Source organism: Lepidothrix coronata, unplaced genomic scaffold (genome assembly GCF_001604755.1).
Source record: "Lepidothrix coronata isolate B3197 unplaced genomic scaffold, Lepidothrix_coronata-1.0 Scaffold58, whole genome shotgun sequence".
In the NCBI taxonomy this organism is placed as follows: Eukaryota; Metazoa; Chordata; class Aves; order Passeriformes; family Pipridae; genus Lepidothrix; species Lepidothrix coronata.
In genome coordinates, this window is record NW_016690238.1 from 4,554,584 (window position 1) to 4,577,314 (window position 22,731).

Consider the following 22,731-nt stretch of genomic DNA (forward strand, 5'->3'; position numbering starts at 1 on the left):
TGGGCTTTAGTGAAAGAAAATTTTTCTTCTTACAGTTTTTATAAATGACACATAACATTTTTCAATGTCACATGGCTCTTTTTGAGTGAGAACCACTGTTCCCACTGCAATTAGTGGGGTTTATTTGGACTTATCACTAAACAGCCTTTGGCATTTAATAGCAAAGGAATGTTGTTGTTGCTGTAGCACATGCGCTCCCAAATGTTGGAAATATGGTGGCATATGTTCTTTTAGTGCATGTTTTAAGAATTACTATTAACTTTTAAAAGGCAATATTTTGAAATTGTGAGAAATTAAGCACAAAATCTTGTGAATCTTTTGTATTCATTTCATGCACGGTACAGAGATCCTTTGGGAATGCTGCCATTATTTCATAATTGCATTGCTTGGCTGTTACTCATTTAAACAGAGAACTACATTTTTCCAAAATAGTTACTCTGACCTTTGGGCAATTACCATATGGCTTGTCAAATAGGTGCTCAGCATTCTTTAGCATATTGCCTCTAATGCAGTCTGATGTGCTCTTAATACTGGGTGAAAAATTAAATTTGTGGTGTGTTCAGTCAATCTATGCAGCATGCAGATCTCTGAGAGCTGGGGATAAATGTGTCTGTGGAGGGGGAACTGCAAGACTGTGCATCTAGTGGAGCTGGAATGGAAAGTAAGAGAAATCTCGACAATGATTTGTGCTTAAATTTATGCTCTGAAACGATAGAAGCAGGCTAAGCTGGAAATTTGTAAAATACTTGACAGCCTGTGCATTACCAGTCGGGGAGTATTTTAGAAATCAGTTGAAATAGGGAGGTTTTACATAGCTGTTTTCTACTTTTAGCTGTTTAATGCTCGAAGTTGTTCCATGTTTAGTGATGTGGATTTGGGTTCAAAAACAAGTAATTCTAAAATTTACCATGGAGAGGAAATGACTTACAAAATTGTGCTCAGGAAATGAGAGCATTGTCAGTTTATTGCATGTGTTGGTCACTCAGGCAAAGCCTCTGGACATGTTTTGGGTTGTAACACACAGTTGCATATGGAGACATTCTTCCTAAAAACTCCCAGGGAGGCAAGGTAGCAGTGTTTGCAGTTCATGTGTTGTTTGAGCCGCCTGCTTTTATTTATTTTCCTTTCAGTTCTGCAGATTAGTAAACTAGTAAACCCTTCATCGTGATCTGACCTGCTATAGATGTGTCTTTCAAAGCATTTCAGCAAATATATCAAAATGCAAAGCAGCGATGGCAAAGGAGGACTTGTGACCAGATTCTGCCCTGGTAGAACACTTACAGACTCAGATTGGGTTTTTTAAATCTACTTCTATTCATCATATCTTGGTATTCTGCATTTAGTCTTATGGTTCTTTTATAGGCTCTGAGCTTTGAAAGAGGCCTTGTAGTAATTTTAACATAAATTTTATCCTGTTACCTAAAAAAAAAAAAGGACAGAAACTGTGGCGAAGGGAATGCAAATAGTGTTGTTCAGAATTCAACAGTTTGAGGCTTTTTAGCACCACAGTTAATTTACTGGTGCTTTCTACCCATGGTTTGATGTATGTATCAGTTTTATTAAGATCACTCTGGAGCTGGCTTGAGAGAACTCTGCTTGATCCTTGCACCTTGCATTGCCCCAGGGCTTTTTCCAAACAAATGTCCTGACTAATGCTTGTTGAGGCATTTCCAGGTATCCAGGATTATTCAGAAGCATGAGTAGCCTTGAGGAGGAGAAAAGGTCACAAGCTCACTCTACAAAACAAGAAGGAAAAAAAAAAGTATTTTTGCTCGTTAAAATTGTGGAAATTCTTCTTTGCCTTCCTGTTTTCTTCCATGTTTAACAGCAAATTAATCTTTGCTCTGTCAAGAGACACTGTCAATACAAGTGTGAATACAATAGGTCATTTACAAGACAGAAGAAATCTTGGAAATAAGGAAGAGAAAAAGGTGCTTTTCTTGTGTGTTATGAAGTGAGTGCCTGTGAGACATTCGGAAGGGTTGGAAAATTTCCACGTTTTGTTCTGTGTCGTCTGCAAAGGAGGACCCTGCAGGTCCAGGGCTGTCCAGATGCTTGAGCCATGGGTCTGTGGTGTGCATCACTGAGAGAGGGCAGTGCAGGCTCCTGGCCAGGGGGGATGGAACCCTGCACAGATGGCCTGGAGGCACAGCAGGAGAAAATATCACGGGCAAGTAAACACTGTATGGCAGGGGAAATAGGGAAGGGAAATCCTGGTCACAGGGAGGAAAATACATTTGTCTTCCTTCCCTTACTAATCATCTGGTGTTCCCTGTTTTGGGTCAGTGTGGTGTTATGAAAATGCATCAGATCAGGTCACTGGTCCATCTGTTTGTCTGTGGCAGCACCATTTCAGGAAGAGATACAAAGACCCTACACAGCACAACAGTTCATGTCTCCCTGCTGTCAGGGGCTGCATTAATTGTCTGTACAACATCCCAGAGTTTATCCTGATCTCTTGGCCTTTGGGATGACCTGTGGCAGTGAGTTCTGCCAGCTGTTCCCTGTCTTCAGCTGGGTCTCCTCATGTTGTTTTCCGTGTAAAAGAATAAGCAGTTATATATTCTGTACCTTCCATAAACTCCCAGTGTTTCATATGTATTTCTGTCCTACTGGATGATTTCTTTTCAGAATTAAGGTGCTCAAATTTCTTAAGCATATGTGGTTTCCTACAATGAAGTTCCGTGATGCAACCATCATGACTTTTGGGGTTTGCTCCTGCTACAGGTAGAAACAACCCTTTGTAAACCTTTTTTTTTCTGTGTGAAAAACTTCAGAATGAGGGAATATGTTCTTTATGAGTGGTATCACGATACTTTGAGATTTTTAGAGTTAAAGCCAAAACACAGAACAGAGCACAGTAAGTACAAAGCTTGTTCCACCAGAGACTGGGTGTGTGCCTCTGGTTTTACTTCTGTCCTAGTGTCAGTGTTCTTCCTCCCTGCTCTCTGCTTCCTGCCTTCTTTCCCTGCCCTCCCTCAAACCCCACTGTGCACAGTGTGCCAGAGCCATTTCATCTGGTCAGCCTTTCTTGAGCAGTCTGTGCCTCTGGATTTCAGGAACAGGGCTGGCTGTACCTGGAGGCTGCAGGAGGTGAGGCCCATCCCTTTAGTTCAGAGAAGAATCCTGCTTACCTCTGACAGCACCTTCTCAAAAATGCCTTCCACACAAAATTAGAAGCTAGGAGGAGTGGTGTTCTGTGCCAAGGGAGCAGGAGATAACAGGCCTTAGAAATCCAGGCATCTGTTAATAGCTCTGTGACCAGATTGATAACGTGACTTTGTGAAAGGCTTATGACCCATCTCTGTCTCCTTTTCTGCTACTGGAAAATGTGTAAATAATACTTTTCTCACCATGGCTTCTGTGGCTTTATTGAAGCTTAATTAGTAGATGCCCACAATGCATGGGGGAAAAAAATTGCCTTGTTTTTCAGTTAATTGCAGTGATGTGCTCAGCGATGCCTGGAGCCTGTGAGCTCACCCTTCTGAGAGCTGTCTGCATTGGCTGCTGCCAAGTGTTGTCTTCAGGTCTCAGATTTATGAAAACTCACAGCTGAATTCCTTATGTTGAATATTGCAAAAGATTTGAACAAACTACTTATGATGTCTGGATACCCCTCAAGATTAATGGTTAATCCAGGATCTAGCAGAGACAGTCTCTTTTCTTCCATCTGGTATATCCATTGTCGAAGTTAACTTGAATTTCACTCTAAAAGGACAACTGATCAGATCAACAACTTGCATGGAACCCATATACTGTTGTTAGTTTGCAGGTGTGTGTGTTCAGGTAAGGTAACAGCAATTTCTTATGCAATTAATCATCTTTGTTCATTAAATTTCCATTTTGAGAGTATCAGTTGGGGTGAATCGGTCAGTTGTTAGAAACTCATTGGTCTATAAATGTGGTTTTGGGTCATCTGTGTTAGACCCATAGCCAAAACCTCCAGAGGTCTGGGTTCTCTGCTGACAACAGTACAGCAGGCAGGGAGGGGTGGCCATGGCTGAGGAAAGCATCAGTAATGGCATTGATTTTGCTCCTGTGTTGGGCCGAGTGTACATGCAGCAAGAAATGTGCTTTCTTTCCTAACCCTCCCCACTGCTGTCCTGGAATGTTACTTTTCATCCCAAAGCATCATCCCATCTGCTCTTCGCCCTGGCACACCCACCTTTCACACCACTCCCTGTTGCTGATTTGGGAGTGCAGGTCCAAGTGTTTGGATGCCCACAGTATTCAGGGATCAGCAGCTGCCACCTCTATGAAGCAGAGGAATCAGTATGGATGTTTACTATCTGTTTCCAAGTGTCTCCTCTTGGATCTGCCCAGGGAAAGCACTGTAATGCACAGAGGTGTGCCCATTTCCCTTGTTGCTACAGCTCCCTGCAGGGAGTGGCAGGTTCCTTGAATAGGTGAAAAAAATAAAAAGATGTGGAGGAGGGATTGTCAAATGCTCCAGGGTGCTCTTCCAATACAGGAGTCAAGAAAGACACCAATAAATACAGCACAGAAACCAGTAGAGTTTGCTGTAATCCTTGTGAGGTGGTTTAAGAACTGTGTTTTGGGTTTCAACAGTGACTTTGTCACTGGTAAAGGAGGAGGAGACCAGTGTGATGATCCAAAAGCTGCTGTCTGAGCTGTGATGTGGAGGAGACTGCTTTTGCTTTCCACATTTGAAGGAGGAGGAAGATTAGCATTGCTGATATTACCCATGTGCTACTCAGGGGTAGAAATGATGCCTTTTTATGGCAATCTCTATATAGGATTTCTCCATACGAGAAAAAAAATGTAACAAGGGCTGCACTAGGTCAAATGGAGCCCAGTATCCTGTCTCAAACAGTAACCATATGTCTAAACCATTTGATATCAAATCAGGCATAGTCATTTTAAATTCAGTATGAGCTTTCTGAGGAAATGGAAACTTCCTTCCTTTTTATGAAACCCTTTCTCTATTTCCTTCTGTGTTTATTCCTTTAGCACTTTCAGAGGCTCTCTGATGTTCTAGATGAAATGAACAGGATTCCCCCTGCTGTTCCTATTGAATTCAGTTAATATAATGAGTTTATTGTTAAATTAAACAAAATAAAGCCTGCCATGTGGCAGAAATACCACTGAGATCCCATAATTTCCACCTAATAACCAGTGTCTGTACTATGAGGTTATAACATACACACGGTGTATGTGTCTGTCAGACATGTTAAATATCTTTCATAAAAACTTTGGCCACATAATCAGTCAGAAACAATGTGCCTGTGACCCAGGAGTCAGTAATTTTATCTCTAGTACAGTAAATTAATTTCCATGGGGCTTTCTTACTTGACCTGTATATGCTTTAAAATTCACGAGGTGTTTCCATGACTCAGGTAACGTGTATTGTCTTACTGGTTGTTAAACCCAAATACTTCTGAAGAGTTCTGGCTGAGGCTGCTGCCTCAGGGAGGATTCACTCTGATGTTTATGGTCACACCAAGGGGTTCTGGAAGGGGCTGGCCCACACCTTCTGGCAGCACCAACCACCACCATCCCTACTTGTTCAGCATCTCTATTTTTGAACTCTCTTCTGCACCTCTGCAGTTCTATCCTGTTATAAAGGAAGTTTTGTCTTTTTTAAATTAGACTGTTTTGTTCTACCATCTGTTAGTTCTCTGCCCACAACACTCATTATCCGTAAGTTCTCTTACGGTTTTTATTTTGTGTCTCCTCTTGTGGCCAAATGCAAAAGCGAGCTGCAAACAGCATGTTTGTGTGTTCTCATGTTAATTCAAATATCCAGAGCCTCGAGGTCCTGGGACACTGATATCCATCAGTGACTGCTGGATTTGTACCAAGCGACTGTCACTACACAGCATTATACTTGGTTGTTTCTTAATTTAATTTTACACACTCTTGTTCTTTTATTTTTTATTTTTTCCCCTCTGCTGTTTTCTGTGATATGCCTGTGAGGACTGCAAAGATTTTTGGCCTTGAGACTTGTTCAGACCTGGAAAGATTTGGTTTTGTTGCTTGTTTAACTTGGTTCTGATCTCGAAATGAGACAGGCCTGGTTGTGGGTTTGTAGGGTTGTTTACATTTCGAGAGGATTGTAGGGCTTGGATTTTGGTCCATCACTAATTGAAATCCCATTAAACGTAATGCCTGCTTTTGATGAATTTAAATTGTTGTTTGGTTGGTAACTTCACTCTGAGACACGGGGCTTTGGTGCTCAGTAAATGCTTGCGAGGCATGTGCCTGTGTGGATCAGAACCCGAGGTGATTGCATAAGCCCCTCTGAAATGAAAGTGCTGAGTTACTGCTGATGCTTGCTCTTGGAAGGGAGTTTATTTAACGTTTGGAAACTAATGTGTAGCTAATGTCATTACCATTCTGTCAGGCTTTATTTTTATAAAGTACTGAAAAAACCGCCACACTAAAGCACTACTTCTGGAAAGTTATTTTTCTTTCCTGTAAAAGACCTCTACAGGTTTCATGTGTTTTACAAATTTTCCATCAGTGGAGTGGTACAAACATATTAACTCTTAACACTAGAGGGTTGCTATTCCAGCTGCTAAACGGTTTGAAACATTAAATGTGATACAGGAAGTTGCTTTTCCAGTCTCTTAAGTGTTTCTAAATCTTTGACAGTTTTGGGGTTTTTTTTTAAATTCTTACCTCTCTTGCCCTCCCCAGAAATCCATCTGCAGCTCAGCTGCTCACCAAAGGCCTTTGCAGTCAAGGCCTGTTTAGATTTTGCTCATGAAACCGAGTGTGAAATCTATGGCCACAAGCCAATCCCTGTCCCATAAGGCTGAGATTGCTGAAGTCTTCTCGGAAGCTGAAGGAAAATTAAGGAGGATAACAAGCCTGTATATTTATAAAAGCAGACTCCACATGAATCATGGATTATTTGCAGGTCATCTCCAAGTGATTTACATCGTGCTGTAAGGTTCTCTTTGCCTCTTGACAGGTTCAGGGCTGCTGAGAGAGGAGTGTGCAGAGTCAGGAAAATGAGGCTTCTGCTGCTGACCTGGTCACTGGTGTGCTGGGAGGCCGTGGGTGAATGATCTCACCTGTGTTTGTCTCAGTCCCCACACGTAACTGGGGCAATATTTTTCTAATATGTGAAGACCAAACTTGTTGGCAGTAGTAGTTAGAAGCCGGCTTGCATCGTGGTGATTTGGAGTGTAAGGTTAAAATCACAAGTGTGTGATAAATAGCAGTAACCCATGGAAATATGTTACATGGCATCCTCAAAGGAGCTTGGACTCCATGTGAAATACTAAGTGTTTTGTCTCTAGAGTAGTATTGTCGGTTCTTTGGGGCAGGTATTCCTCACCTCGGGCTGGTACAGTGTGTGCTCCAGCACTGGCATGTTACCATCAGTAAATAAGTTTTTCAGGTGCAGATCTCCAAGTAAGAGGGTGCTGAGCCTGCAGGTAAACAGGCCAGGTAATGTGGAGAATTCTACAGTATCTGAGTGAGGAGACATTCAGTTATGTTCTATTTTTCTCAAAAACTTCCTCCCCAGACCAAGTCTATCAAACAGCCTTGCCAAATTCCCGGTTATTGCCATGGAAATCATGCTGTTTTACTGCTTGAAAATAGCACACTGCATTATGTGTGATGTGGTGATACGAGTGTTTACACAGGAAACCACAGCGCAGGCTGGAAACAGGAGGAGGTTTTGAACAGGGAATGTTTCACAAGAAATCTTGGAGCATGGATGCCTGCCCGCTCACCTACCCGGACCTGTCATTCTGTGCCTGCAGCTACTTCTCTCTTGGTGAAGTTTTGGCTCTTGAAAGAAACCTCCTTGGCCCCATGTGGTTGGTCAGAAATGGTCAACAGGCCCCTGGTTCTGTTTCTTCTTTGAATAGAAATGTCCTTTCCTTTCTCTTGAGGAGTTTATGGTTTTTTTTGTGCTTGATCCTTCTTAATTCCTTCTATATTTTTCTTTCCTTTCAAGCCTTCTTCCTCAGCCCTTGACAAGGATTGCTCTTTGTGGTTCCTTTTACTGTGAAATTAGGAAATTTGCCGAAGACGTTGCTCTTACTTCATAAGAAGGCAAGGGTGGGTGAACTGATCTGGCACTTGTTTTTATTTACACCTTCTTCGTGGATGTCATGTGTTTGTTCTTCTTCCTCCTGGGGAGGGGGAAAGTAGTAGGTGGAGCAGCATCAGCAGGTGAAATATTTATTTGAGGGAGAAACTGCCTCAAGGAATGTGATGCCTGGAAAGGGAGTGAGGCACAGGCAGTGCATGGCCCCTTCTCTGTTAGCTCAGCTGAGGACAGACAGGAGAGAGCTCCTGAGCCAAACTGGGGCTCCTGGCAAACATCAGAGCGGGCTCAAAATACCCCTGCGAGTGAGTGAGACACAGTGGTACAGTTGGAGGTGTGACAACCCACACAGAGCACTCCGAGCAACTGTGCTGGGGAGAGTGTTGGGCTTATCTGCTGTTAAATAAGACAACATGTCTAGCTCTGAGACAGGAGGAAGGATGGAGTTGGCATGGAGAGCAGAGGGCAGGAAGAAGAAGAAAATCCTGCTCCAAGGTCACCTTTTACCACAGGAATGGGAGATTGAAGAGAACTTTCTTGCTGCTTTTGATGGCTAAAGGCTGCTGCAGTCCTGGCAAATCTCTCAGGAATGGTTCAGGAAGATCTGCTGCCATACCTGAGGCAGACACTCATTTATCTGAGACGCTGTGCTCCAACTGCTAACAACCAGCTCAAATTGGCTTATTTTTCCAAATTTGTCACAGAGCCAGCTGCATTGTCTCAGCTGTGTGCCTCTGAACAGGGAAGTACAGACTCAGAAAAAGTTTTGGAGTCATTATTCTTATGTGTTTCTTTTCCCCTCATCTTGTCCTTTTTTTTTAAATTTTTTTTTTCTTCCACTATGTTTATAACCCTTCTTTTCCTTTGTTACCTTGAAATCTTGGACTTTTTCCAGTCTCCTCTCCTGCAGGTAGATGCTCTGTCCTGACATTGTCTTGTTATAATATTCACTGCTTAGGAGTTGAAATTACCTTACTCTTACATACTCTAAATCCAGTGGAGCCCTTGCTAAAATCTAATATCCTTATGGCACCAAGGAGGGTTTTCTGCTGGAGTTGGAGGGGAGAATGAGGGAAAAAGTGGCTGATGAAGCACTCCTTGTTGGGGTGGTGATGTGTGAGTTATGCATCTCACAAGCTCCCAGCCTTCTTCCCACAAAGGGGTTTCTGTCAGGGTCTACACAAGGAAGAATTCCACCAAGAATGGCAGTGAAACCCCGTTTGAGCCATGTGGGAATGTCACCAGTAAGGACCAAGACCGCAGCTGGGATCTGGCACCTTCAGCTTCCAAGCACCCTGTTGCCTCCTTTGCCTGGGATTGCTACATCAGCTGGCTTCTGCTTGCACCCAGAGAGTACGTGTGTTCCTGGAAGGCTGTGTATCCAGCACATGGTACCCCCAGGTGGGACAGGTAGAGGTGTTTGCACATCACCTCGTGGTGGGGACGGGTGTTCTCACAGATCTCTGCAAGTCAGGGGACTTGTCCCAGGTCAGCCAGCAGGTTAGTGACAAAGCCAGGAATATATGGAAACCTTCATGGTGTCTAAACCAAATGCTTCTGGGAATCATCTAAAAATTAGAATATGCCAAGTCTCCTTTGCAGGGAACATTTTCCAGGGAACAGCAGGGATTCTCCTTTCCCTCCCTTCAAGTTTGCATCAGTTGCTCAGAAGTAAAAAATTGATTGGAGGTTGATGGTAAAAGAGAAAGTTCCTACTCCCCTCTGTGTCTGCAGTCAGAAATTTCCAACAGAGCTTTTGGGAAGAGATGTTATCCTGTGTTAAGGCAGTACCATTTTCTGTGCTGTAATAGCTGGTGAGTGAGGTAGTGGTAGAACTGACAGAGGGATCGTGCTGGCTGTGTCTAGAGACAGCAGCTGGACAGCTGGAGAGTCACTAAAACTGAACAAAATCAGGTATGGAAGCAAATCCAGCCTGGTGCTCAGCAGCATTTGCTGTGGAAGGTTTCTGCTGCAGGCAGTCCTTGGGTCCAGGGCTGTGACTCGAGTGTCACCCTCAGTCAGACCGTCAGGCCCCGGTGTTGACATCGCGTTGGATGGCCTTTAAACAGTGTGTTATAATGACAGCAGAGAACAGAAGTTCCTCCTTGTGGAAAGCTCTGAAAATGTGGGTACCTGAAGCTCGAGGTTTGTTGGTGAAGTGAATCTTAACTGTAGAGGAGCTGCAGGAAGAGCTGGGGTTGTGATTCTTCTCCAAAGGTCTCCATCCCGGCCGTGCCTCGGCAGTGCTGATGTGCTGCTCTTCTGTCCTTGAAAGCTCCCAGGACTTTCCCTTTACATTTCCCACAGCCTGTTTTGGTTTCTTGCTCTCACACTCCTGCAGGTAAACCTTTTATACTTCATACAGGTAAACGCAGACCAAGCACAAATGAAATGTGCCATCGTTAAAAAATAACTCTAAGATGTTACACACACACACACATGTTCACAGTGTCTGTTAGGTGAAAAGCATTTATTGTCTTTTTTCTAAGACATCTATTGTCTTTTCTATTCTAATTCATTAGGTATTGTTGGATGCACTCAGTGGCCAACAGTTTTCTCATAAAGATCTGTTAAGTAGCAGGATTGTTATGATTTTGGTTTTGTGTGGGTAAGTAGTTAATGAGATGATCCTTCTAGGACTTTTCATATTTACAGCTAAAAAATGAACTATTCTACTCAAAATTGGTAATAAATACTTACAGCTAAAGAGGAAAAAAAACCATTTTGATTTCCTCAGTGAAGTGAAATTCTTATTTGAGATATTGTATTTTAATCCATCTTCCCTTCTAATTAAGGTGACTCTAATAGCTGTTGCATTTCTGAATGGACATGTATTAGTCAGTAAGGATCTCATTCTGGAGTTACTCCCACTCCTAAGTACATGCTTGGCAGTCTACTTTGCATTTCAGTTTCTTTGGTATTTTTATAACTTGTTGCTAGAGTGTTGCACTGGTGGAAAATCACTCATTTACTGGCTATTAGCCATTAAATTATTAGCCAGCCAGAACACACAGTGGATATAATACAGCCTGAGAGCAATTGGTAACAGAAATTATGAAACACTGGCTATTAACTGCAAGACTGGGTTCAAGAACACCCAGGGATAGGTTCCCTTTTCTCTGGCAGGGGGGTGGAACTGGATTGTCTTTAAGGTCCCTTCCAACTCAAACCTTTTGATGGTTCTATGTTGCAATACTATGGTAATAAAGGAACCTGTTTTTTCACATGAGTGAATGAAAGTTGACCTGAAATGTAAATGAAGGATGGTTTGGAGTGTATGTGGCAGAACATGTGCTTCTGGAGGGTTTATGTCATAGGGAAGAGCTGACAGTAGCACTGGTGGAGTTGCAGTGATCCGTGGTGGTATCTGGTGGGCAGCCCTTCCTCCAGTTCCCTGTGGGATCCTGCAGGGAGCAGGCAAACACAAAGTGCCTCTGTCAGGTGCTGGCACAGAGCGAAGGGATGTGCACAGCCAGGTTTGGCTCAGGCCTCCTGAGGACCAGTGTTTTCCTCTCTCTGATAGCACCTTGAAGAGAACAGCTTGTTCTTATTACAGCCCTAATTATTGGCAAGGATTTGTACTAGGTGCCAGGGGAATTACTTGTCTAAATCCCTTGAAAAATCAATTTAGCTCCGTTCACAGTAAAATCTGATTTTGTTGTTGTCCCTGTTATGATTTCTGGCAAAGGATATCAGTGTGATTCAAGATTCAGTGCAAAGGAATGACAGAGATTAAAAAGATGTTGAACAGTGATGTGGAAATGTGGAACAAGTCTGTGCAGCTGGCACTGCAGGCAAGCACTGCATGTGAGCAATATACACACGTGGGGAGGAGCAGAACTCTGTGGAAATGGAACTTTGGGAACTCCTTACCAAGCGACTCATTTCCAGACTCTTAATAATGTTATAATAGGTTCTGTCCAAGCTGGCTTCTTGAGGTAGAGAAAAACAACGGCCACAAATTCATGATGGTTCTGCACATTGCAGGTCTGTGAACACAGGTGAGCCTTGTGTGTGTTCCCTGCTGCTCAACAGGGCTCGGCACCTTTCTCAGACATCCTTTCTGGCTGTGTGTGTGCAGCTGGGAACACACAGGGCCAGCTGGGTGCTGCAGAACACGACCAAAACACAGGGCTCGTGATGAGCTGGGTGCACCCTGGGGTGGGAGAGCTTCCTCGGGCCCAACTCCTGCTCAGCATGAAGGCTGGGGCTCTAAGGGGGCCAATAATGTTGATTTTTTTTCATATTATTTTGATCACTTCAGGGGTGGTGGCATCAGGTAGCATCTTAGAATGCCAATGATGGGTCCACTTGCTTTTTCCACTTTTGGGACATACAGGGTTCTCATCATTGAGAAATTACTTTTTTTCTTTTTCTTTTAAGAAATGGATATAGTGGAAGTTACAATAGAGCAACACCAGTTATGCTGAAAAGACCTTTAAAAAATAGCTCTTGTGCACACTAAGAACTATCAAATAAAAGGAATTATTTCCAATGTATCTGCTGTTAGTGGCACCTTGTGTTTTATGTATTAAGAAAGCAGAAAACCTGCTTCTATTTATAGTGTCATTTAGACTCACCTGGATGTAACGAGGCTGTTTGATCACAGGCTTGAAAGAGTGTGTTAGGTGGAACAGCCTTTCCTATTTTCTTAAGCATGTAAAATCTGGAGGAAAAACTTGAAGCACTGTAGTTGAGTCATCTGACACAGGAATAGGCTAAAGACTTTTGGAAGTGTGGCTGTAAATAGGATTATTTACCCTTTCCTACCTCAGAGGATAGAGCTCCTTTCAGAGCCTTTGAGGATGTCATATATTAAATAGATGCTGAATTGTTATATTAAACGATATGAAACTATGTGACAGTAAATACAGTCTGAGGAATGAGACCTTGAACTGCCTTTGAGAATGCAGTGTTGTCTGAGAAAAGCTTTTCCTTTTTCTTCTGGTATTAAAAATAATTTGTGCAGTGGAGCTGTGCTGTGGAATTGTTCATGTCAGCATTCCAGGGTGTAGATGGTTTGAGCACGTGCTTTCACCAAACACATGGAAATGGGCACTGACAGAAGGAAGTGAGGGTAGTGAAAGTTTTTCCTCCCCCTTCTCTTCCAGAAAATAGATTCTACCAAACAGCACACCCAGAGCTCTGTATAATCCCACTGCTCTGAGCTCAGGTTGTCACCTGGAACAGCAGCAGAAGGGGAACTTTGCATTCTTTACTGCAGTTGCATTTACTGCATTCTGGAAGATTATTTAATTGTCATTTTGCTCGTGTTGGGTTTGAGGGCAAGGTTTTGGTAGTAGGGGCAGGTTCTGTGAGAGGCTCCCAGAAGCCTCCCCTGTGTGTGGCAGAGCCAATGCCAGCTGGCTCCGGGATGGACCCTGCTGGGCACGGCTGAGCCCGTCAGTGCCTCTGGGAGAACACACTCCAGGAGGGGAAAACTGCACAGCAGCAACTGCAAACGGAGAGGGGAGGGAGAATCTGTGAGAGAAACAACTCTGCAGACACAGAGACCCGAGGGTGGGCCTGTTTGACCCCTGTGGTAGCTGGTGAGTGATCTCCCCCTGTCCTTATCTCTGTCCAGGAGACTCCCACTGTTGCACATTTGGGCCAGTATGATGTGTAATATCCCCTGAAATGTGAATATTGTTCCTTTCACATTTTGAATCTTCATTTCTTAAATATGCAAAGGGCAACCCACTTCTTTACCTTTTAAAAACATAAACAATGCACTGGTCACATAACCATTTAAATACACAAAAATCTTTGGATAATTAAAATACAGTTAAATGGCTTGACATTCAGATGAAGACTGTAATTGAGCTTCCAGAAACCAAATATTCTGTTATCTTTTCAGATCTTGGAGAGCAAGGATACTTTACAGTCTAGTAAATTCAAATGTTATGTTTCCAAATGACCAGTGTTAAAAGTATGACCAAAAAAAGAGAATTTTGTGTGACTTCTCTTAAACCCAGTGTTTTATGACTTAATACACTTGATGCAATAAGCAATATACTGAACTGTACAGTAGATGAACTGAACTGTAGATGAGATTTTTCTGAATCTCCCATTTAGAAGATTTTTTATAAATTCTGTGATTTGTAACTACGTGAAAGATGTCTTGAGAGAATCATATAATGTCTAACAGAGTACTTGTAAAATTTGCTGCAGGTACTTCCTACCTGTTATTATCTCTGATCACCTTGGTGTGTTTAACTTATGGGATAACTAGTTTTACCGTAGTTGAATTCTCATTGCCAGGATTAGGAAATTCTTCCACATGGAAAACACTGAGTTTCAGTCAGTGGCAAAATATTTGGGTGTGTGGTGGTTTGGGCTAGGCCTTCCTTGGTTACAAACTGGTCATTTGAGGGGAAAGGAAAAGGGAACAAAACTAAAATAAAATATATAGATATCCCAAGACCCAATATCTAACAACTAAAAAGTTAGCAAAGAAAAATAGCTCACTACTGCCCTGGGACAACTGAGAGTCGCTCCGGAACGATCGCCGGCAACCTCTGTCTCCCAAGGTCGGCAAGGCCTAACCAGGCCTCGCTCCCCAACACGGCAGACTCAACAGCAGGGAACCTGCACCTCCAAGCCGCCGGAAGGAAAGAGAGCGAAGGCCTCTCCTCCTCTCTTCTTATAATCTGGCTTACGTAAAAATCGTAGGGAATACTGGGTAAATCTGGACCCTTCCTTGGTTACAAACTGGTCACCAAGGAAGGCCTAGCCCAAACCACCACAGGGTGTTTGTAATTAGCTGGGCAGTTGGAAGGGACCTGCAGTTTGCTCAGATCCAACAGCCAGTGCTGTGTAAAATACGTAGCTCTGCCTAAGCTGACACCAAGATGTTGCAGGAGCAGCTCCTGTTAGTTTTAGTGTCAGCTTTGTCAGTAGAGGGTGAGAGATGAGGGCCTGGAGAGCCTGTTCCTTGAGGCTGAGGGAACCCCCTCTGTTCCCAAGGACGTTTTTGTCAGCAGCTTCTTAAGGATTCCTTTACAGACACTTCTCCTGCAGTGTTTCCAGGGCTGTTCCATGGTGTCCTCAGAGCACAAGGTGGATCTAACCTGTTCCTGGGAGCAGCTGTGAACTTCAGCCCTGCTCTGCCATTGCAGACGATGTTGTGGAGGAACAGGCAAAACTCCTGACCCTTCTGCAGATCAAGATTGATTCTTTTGAAGTACCTCCTTCAAAATGTATTTGAATTGAACCTTGATTTGGATGATTGCGTAGAAAGCCTTTAAAAATCAGCCTTGGCCTTGAGAAGAAAAGGTGAAGGAAATGGGAAGAATCTCTTATTCTGTTTCTAAAAGTCAGAGTGTTTTAGCAAATCCGAGCCTGATTTATGTCGATGGTGGACACTGGGGAGATCCCCATGAGATTTCTATAACACAAAAAGAATCTAAGTGGACATAGATTTTATACAGAGGGGGAAAAAGGTGCATATACCCCCTGCCTTGATGGTAATGTGCATCCATTAAAAATAAGTCCCAGGATTCTCAGCCCATGTAAAATCAGAACAGACTGAAGGGGCTACACAGCTGGAAGAGATGGGCTGTGAGGAGTCAGAAGTAAGTGTTACAGCAGGAGGAGAGGTGGAAGGGAAGGTGCAGAGCATCATAGTGTCCACATGTACTGAGGACCCATAGATCTCCTAAATATCACAGAATATTTTTTTTTTCAGATAATCCATGGGCTTCAGAACTGAAAGTATTCTCATTATGAATGACACAGCTAGTTTAGATCAGATGCAGAGATTTCTGAAGTGGATTTCTCTCTCTTTGTGCACAAATCTTGGAAATGAAAATGTGTATTTTCCAACTGAGAGGAAATGTGCTTACTAATCAGACTTAATAATTATACCATGTTTATTAAGTAAAATACTATTTTCATTTTATTCATTATATTTATCTATTTAATAGCATTAAATAACGAAGGTACAGGTTCAGATTGGCTGTTTATGGCAATAGTAATTGATTCTTATGTGACTGCCTAAACTGCTAGTTGTTTTTCCCCTGTTGGAGATGAGGATAGTTTGAAGAAGTTCAATGCTGCTACGTTGAAATCTGTAGTGTGACCACTCCTCTTGTTTGTGAAAGCCTGGTGATCACTTCTGACTGAATTCAGTTGTAATCTGAATGTTTATTAGGAATATGAAGTTATTAGCAAGCTGATTCTTTTCTGATTATCCCTCGGGGGTGAAAGTGTTTGTTTACATCTTGGTCTGTATTTATTTGATGTTGCAACATTTGCAACACGTGACAGCATCGTGCTGATTGTTTTCTGTCCCTCTGGTTACTCCTGGTGAATGGCCAAGTCAAAGACAGGACTCTGATTGCTGTGGCTGTGCATTGGATCAGGGGCACTTCATTATGGAAGGGGGATTCCTGTGACTGTCTTGGCTCCTAAGCCCTTAATTAAGGGAGGTGGATTCCTGGGTGTTGGCTCACAAGCACTTGGTAAGGAGGGTGTGAGTGGGGAGCTCTGAGTGACTGGGAGCTGCAGTGCTGCCCGCTGCCAGCCCTGCCCGCTGCAGTGCCTGTGGCCCTCCCTCCCTCCCTCCATCCCTCCATTCCTCCTGCAGCAGGAGGGATTCCATCCCTCCCTCCATCCCACCCTCCATCCATCCATCCATCCTTCCCTCCATCCCTCCATTCCTCCTGCAGCAGAAGGGATTCCATCCCTCCATCCCTCCCTCCCTCCCTCCCTCCCTCCCTCCATTCCTCCTGCAGCAGGAGGGATTCCATCCATCCATCCATCCATCCATCCATCCATCCCTCCCTCCCTCCCTCCCTCCCTCCCTCCATCCATCCATTCCTCCTGCAGCAGGAGGGATTCCATCCGTCCATCCCTCCCTCCATCCATCCATCCATCCATCCATTCCTCCTGCAGCAGGAGGGATTCCATCCATCCCTCCATCCCTCCCTCCATCCATCCATCCATTCCTCCTGCAGCAGGAGGGATTCCATCCATCCCTCCATCCCTCCCTCCATCCATCCATCCTGCAGCTGCAGCAGGAGGAATTCCATCCATCCATCCCTTCATCCTGTAGCTGCAGCAGGAGGGATTCCATCCGTCCCTCCATCCGTCCCTCCATCCCTCTATCCCTCCATCCTGCAGCTGCAGCAGGAGGGGTGCCATCCCTCCCTCCATCCCTCCCCCCCTCATCCCACAGCCACAGCAGCAGGGGTTCTGTCCCTCCCGAGGCCCCCCTGCGCTCTGGTCCCGGTTAATCCTGCGTGCTCAGCAAGGGGATTACTTTAACTCTGCATATTTCCATCTTTCCTGGGTCCAGCTCAATTTGCTGGCTGGCACAGGGAGCCAGAGCTGGGTTGGTGTGGCGTGGAGCAGAGGCAGCAGCTGAACTTGGGTGAGAGGCAGCAGTCCTTTGGAGATGTTACAACGTTTACATGTTCTGCTGAATAAATCACACGCAACCCAGGCAAAATAAACAGCCAATTTTTCTTCTTTTTCCTGCTCTGTGGCAAGGTGATTATATTTAAGAGAAGTGTAGGAATTTCCATCTTTCCAGTGACACCATATGAGAACCCGCTTAGCACTGAATAGTGACAGCAAATGCTGAAGTGGAAAAATATTTTCATCCATCTGCACTAATCTTCTTTTACTCCAAGATTTAACGGGGTGAGGAGGGGGGAATGAGAGAGAGGAATCAGAAAAATCTTAAAAGCTTGGCTTAAGCTTTTAGCTTTGCCAGCTCATTCTCTAGTCAATGAAGAAAGTGCCAGACTTCTGCATTTGTGGTGGGGATATTGGGATTTTATTTGAACAGTGATGCCTGCAGACTTTATTACCAAAAATAAATAACTAAATAATGGTCTCTAAATATGCACAGAGGAAGGAAATCAGCTGAACAGAACTGATTCTTCTTTAAAAACAGACTGGAATACACAGTGTACAACTGGAAAAGGTATAAATCAGTTACTTGCTGTTGCAGAAGTCTCCTGGTTATTTCTGTGGCTGCATAATTTAGGTCTTGCTGTGCCATCAAATCTGTGCTCACCCGTGTCATTGTGAACTGCCCAGGTCTCTGCCTTCAGATCCCTGCACAGATAACAAAGGCAGAAGGATTTCAGCATCACAACCTGCGCTGGCTTTGCTTTTACCTCGTTACATGTCACACTGCCAAGGACTTTTTCAAATAGGAAAACCTGGAGTATTTTCCTCCTTTTTTAAGCATGGAATCGGATCCGAAGGTCTGGTGTTTGCTTACTCAGTAAGAGCCTCTCCTCCTCAGTTGTGAGGCCGCCCTTGCAGGCACGAGGAAGGATTGTGTTTTTAAGCAGCGTGGGCAAATCTTTGCCAATTCTTAGAAAATCAGCTGATAGCTGAGATATATTTTTTTTATTGTGACATAGAATGAATTAATAACAAAATTGCTGGGAAAGAAAAAAAAACCTGAGGGTGGACAACTTTTCAGGAGTCAGTCTCTCTGCTCCCTCAGGGTGGGTCAGCTAAAAATATTCCCATGTTCTTGTACTTAGAGGAAGGCCCAGGCAAAGCACCAGAGGTGGGACAACGGGAACAAAAACATCCGTTCGAATTCATCTTTGGACAAATAAGTCACCTCTGCATAAAATATGTTTTAAATGTTGTTTTAGTTTGGATTTTTTCCCTCTCTCCACATCTCTGCTCCTTTATTCCTGTTAGCTGGGGGCATTTTTCTGCATTTTGTTCTGTGGCACGTATTTCACTGGATATTTCTGCCTCCTCTTTCCTTCTGGAGAGCAACACAAAAAGACTTACCTTGAAATTAAACTCTGAGGGTCCCGAGGCACTGGTTTCTGGGGGGGGTTGTGTGGGTGTTTTTGTTGTTATTGTTCTCTTGGGGTGTTCTTTGGTTGGTTTCTGGTGGATTTTTTCTTTGGTTGCCTTTTGGAGGTTTTTTGTTTTGGTTTTTTTGTCAGGTTTTTTGTGGGTTTGTTGTTGTTTGGGGGGTTGTTGGTTTTTTTTTGTTGGTTGGGTTGGGGTTTTTTGTTGGGTTTTTTTTTTAGGAGGGGGAATCTTTTTCATCCCCACTAACTAAGAAGTGAAATAACGGCCCAGGTTTAATGGAACAAAATAGCACAATAGATATATCAGTGTTACAATTTTAGGCAGAGATAATAAAGCAGCAAGGCAGTGTAACAGCCAGTTGTGCTTCAGAGAAGCATGGAACTCAAAATCATGCCTGTGGAATTAATACTGGTGAGTTTTGTGATGATTTTTTCTTCAAAGTAATAGTCAAGTGGTTGTGAAACGAGACTGCTGTGTTTTCCCATGTGCAGTAAGTATCTGAGGATTTTTGGCATCAGAAGATGTTGCAGATTGCATGTGCAGACTGAAAGGTTGTATTTGAAAAGTCTTATTTTGTGTTATTCAGTTAAGTTGTGATTTTCATCAACATCATTAATGTGTTTTAGCTTTGGTACAAGGCAAAACCATTTTAAATAGGTTATGTACGAACAAAGTGGGATGATCTTGGCTCTTTATGAATTCCCAGGAGTTTGAGGCTTTGCTGTGTGATGACAACCCCATTAAAAATGGGATTCTCCTATGGTGCAGTTCCTGTTGGCAAAGTAGAGCCCTGGGATCTGGTGGATTTTACTGCACTGACTACTGGTTTGAGAACTTGCATTGCACCACTACTAAGATATACAGTTACAGGGCACAAAGGACATTTCTTTGGTTCTTTCTGTGCGATTGGAGACACATAGGGAAACATTTCCCACTTTTATGAAATAGCACCTGCTGTTGAATTTACCTTGGCTTTAAAAGTGTCAATATTTAAAGTGCTTTTAGCATTGTGACCCACAGTTGGTGGGCCACATTTTCTACTCTGTATTTTCATTTTGCCTGGTGAAGTAAAGATCATATCAAACACAGGATATAGAATTACCCAGTGCTGCCCTTCAATTCACTGCTTAGTCAACCAGCTGGTCCCACCTGACTGTTGTTTCATAAGAAAGTTAGAAATAAAATGTTTTCCTTTGAATGTCTGAAGCTGTAATTTGGTATTTATTGCTGTTCCTCTCTGAAGAGGAATGCAAAGCAAATTGTCTCAACCCCAAGTTGAGAGGTTCCTGCAGTCAGATCACTCACATCACTGAAGTGCAGGAAGGGACTCTGATTCTACTTCATCAGTTAAGCCTTTTGCTTCTTCTCCCACCCAGGAGGCTTTTGGCTCCTTGGGACTGAAGTGCTGATTGTTTTCTGCTTGCTTTTGTTGCCCACAGAAGTGGGGTTGCCATCCTGACAAGACCAAGACACCTCTGCAATGCAAACACCTGCAGCAGAATTTCATTTAGTCATTGAGAGACTAAATCTTACTGCTGGTACTTCAGACATCACTTATGCCATCCCCCAGCCTCCTCTCACTGCCTTGCCCTCCTTTGGGTGACACTCAGAGCTCTCAGAAGAAAAACACTGTGGTACAGTCGGGTCTTCAAGATTCAGCTCTACAGTAAGAGGTGTAATTGCATTTGAAAGAATTTGTATTCAGGACATAAATAAAAGGGGAACTCTGGATTTGGTTTTTTTTTTTACTTTTATTCCAAGCCTACAGCAGGTGTGAAGGTTTTGTTTGTTTGATTGATTTTTCGGGGTTTTTTTTCATTTCTTTGTTTTTCATTGGGGTTTTTTTTGTGTGTGTGTGTGGTGGGATGTGATATCAGCCCTGGAAAACGGCCCTTGTTAGTAATTGCCATGTTGTCATTGATCAAACCACTGTTTTCAATATTTGTTTGCTAGCTTTGTGAACCTCTATTCTCATTCTTTTGGTTCTAATCTGAGTCTTTGTGCTTTTGGGACAAATAGTCTGAAGGTTGATGTTTTGCCAAAATGAACACTAGAGTACTTGCAAAACAAATTAAAATGAGAACTAAGGAAAGCTACTTTGCTTCTGAATGAGGAGTCTTTCAAAGAATTTAATGATCTTTAATACATAGTAATTTTCACTTTAGTTAATTTGATTTAACTTGAATTGAATGAGGCCGTGCAGACAAGCACCAAGTCCCATTGATTTTCTGTGGGACTCAAGCTCTTAAAGTACTTGCAAAAATAATAAGGGTTCATTTGAAAATGTTGACTGCTCTTGTCCTTTGCTTAAGAAGTACTTCAGAAATACCGTGTTTAGCTCTCATAGTACCTTTGACAGTTAAGCAGAACTTGACAGATCCATGTCTGTTTTGAGGTTTCCTTTCTTGTCATCATGGGACACATCATGGCCTCTCAGAAACTGGGGATGCCACCGGCTTGGAATTCAGCTCCCAGGCTGCAGCCCCCACACATCAAACAAAGTTATCCTCATGTGCATAACACAATTCAGCTGCTGGATGAAGGAGTGTAGGAGAGCCTTAGCACAACGTTTTCATTCCTCATGCTTGTAAAAATTAGCTGGGTTCTGGTTTGTTTACACCAATGATAGAGATGCTTTTCAGCTGAAAAGATGAGCTCCATGTCTGCTACACAGATACGTCTGCCTGTGTCCTGTCTGCTTTATATGTGCATGGTTTGTAGGTGTATGGAGAGTTTCCTCACTGCCCTGTCAGTGTTAACAGCTCTTTTAGTGTTTATAATAGTCTTTGTGGTGGATTGCACTGGAGTAGGAATTTACAGAGCTACAACTGCTGCACAACAAGGAGGAACTCAGGAAGAACTGAGAGTTAGAGCAAATGAAATTTGTGGTGCTGTGTGTAATAAGGCAGGAAATACAGTTAGCTAACAGTTGGCCATGGGTAATTGAATAATTGGTCCTGCACATGGCTGGAAGGCCACGCTGTTAATTACTAATTTCTTTGCAAGATATAGAGCATCTGCTTGCTTTGTTTAGTTTTAATAGTCAGGGGTTGACGGAACACCTTCTGGGTTGTTTGTTTAGGTCCCTGAGATACTTATCAAAGTCATTTCTATTCTAATAAGCAATGTATCTGGATGCAGTGGCTTGAGGATTATTTGTAGGTTATAACTCTCTCTAGTGTTGTCTTCTATGGCAAACACAAGGTAACAGTGAGCAGGCCCAGGAGGTACCTTGAGAGGTCACCTTTGCCATTCCTGTGCCTGAACATAGGAAAGTTATCCGGGAATCATTCCTGGCCAGCAGATGTGTGCCCACCTTAACTCCAAAGACCAGCATTCTGGAGTTGTTCAGGTAATCTTTGGCAGCTGTTTTTGACATCTGATCAAAACTTGCTTTGTTGCAGTTCAAGCTCAGTGTTCCAGTGCTGTCCTCAGGTACCAGGGAGGAAGAGGGGATGACTCCTCTCCTCGGCAAGCTTTCAGTTATTTGGAGGCTCATGGAATATCTATCCAGTCTTGTGGTACCAAAAATCAAGTAGTTTTTTTGACACTTCCTCATGTCAATATTACCTCCTCCTCTGAGCTCTTTCCAGCCAAGCAGCATCTTTCTTTCAGATGCTTAGAAGCATAAGATCCTCCCCAAAGAGGTCCTACCCAGTTGATTACATCACCCAAGCTGAGCATTTTGCCTTTGTCCTTGCTGAATTACCATTTGTTTCATATCACCCTCCAATTTTGTGATCACTTGAATTCTCATCTTTATTTGTGCTGCTTGTGATGCCTCCCACCTTTAGACTGTTTACAGATAAAGTATTTTCCTTATTGTGAAATAATAGGGGGCCTCTGGTGGTCTAGTGGTTAGGGTGCAGGACTCTCACCGCTGCGACCTGGGTTCGATTCCCGGC

The 22,731-nt window shown here is 43.3% G+C and overlaps 1 protein-coding gene across 3 annotated transcripts in view; it reads left to right on the plus strand.

The window, feature by feature from the left end:
- Positions 1-22,731, plus strand: part of RORA (RAR related orphan receptor A) — a 353,466-nt gene that overhangs the window by 111,795 nt on the left and 218,940 nt on the right. The window contains exon 1 of one of the 3 annotated variants that reach the window (XM_017816917.1): positions 640-661. The exons of the other annotated variants lie outside the window; for them this stretch is intronic. Coding sequence (XP_017672406.1) covers positions 655-661 — 7 coding nt within the window. The 5' untranslated portion in view covers positions 640-654. Of the gene's footprint in view, positions 1-639; positions 662-22,731 lie in introns of those variants that run through there. 3 annotated transcript variants of the gene reach the window in all.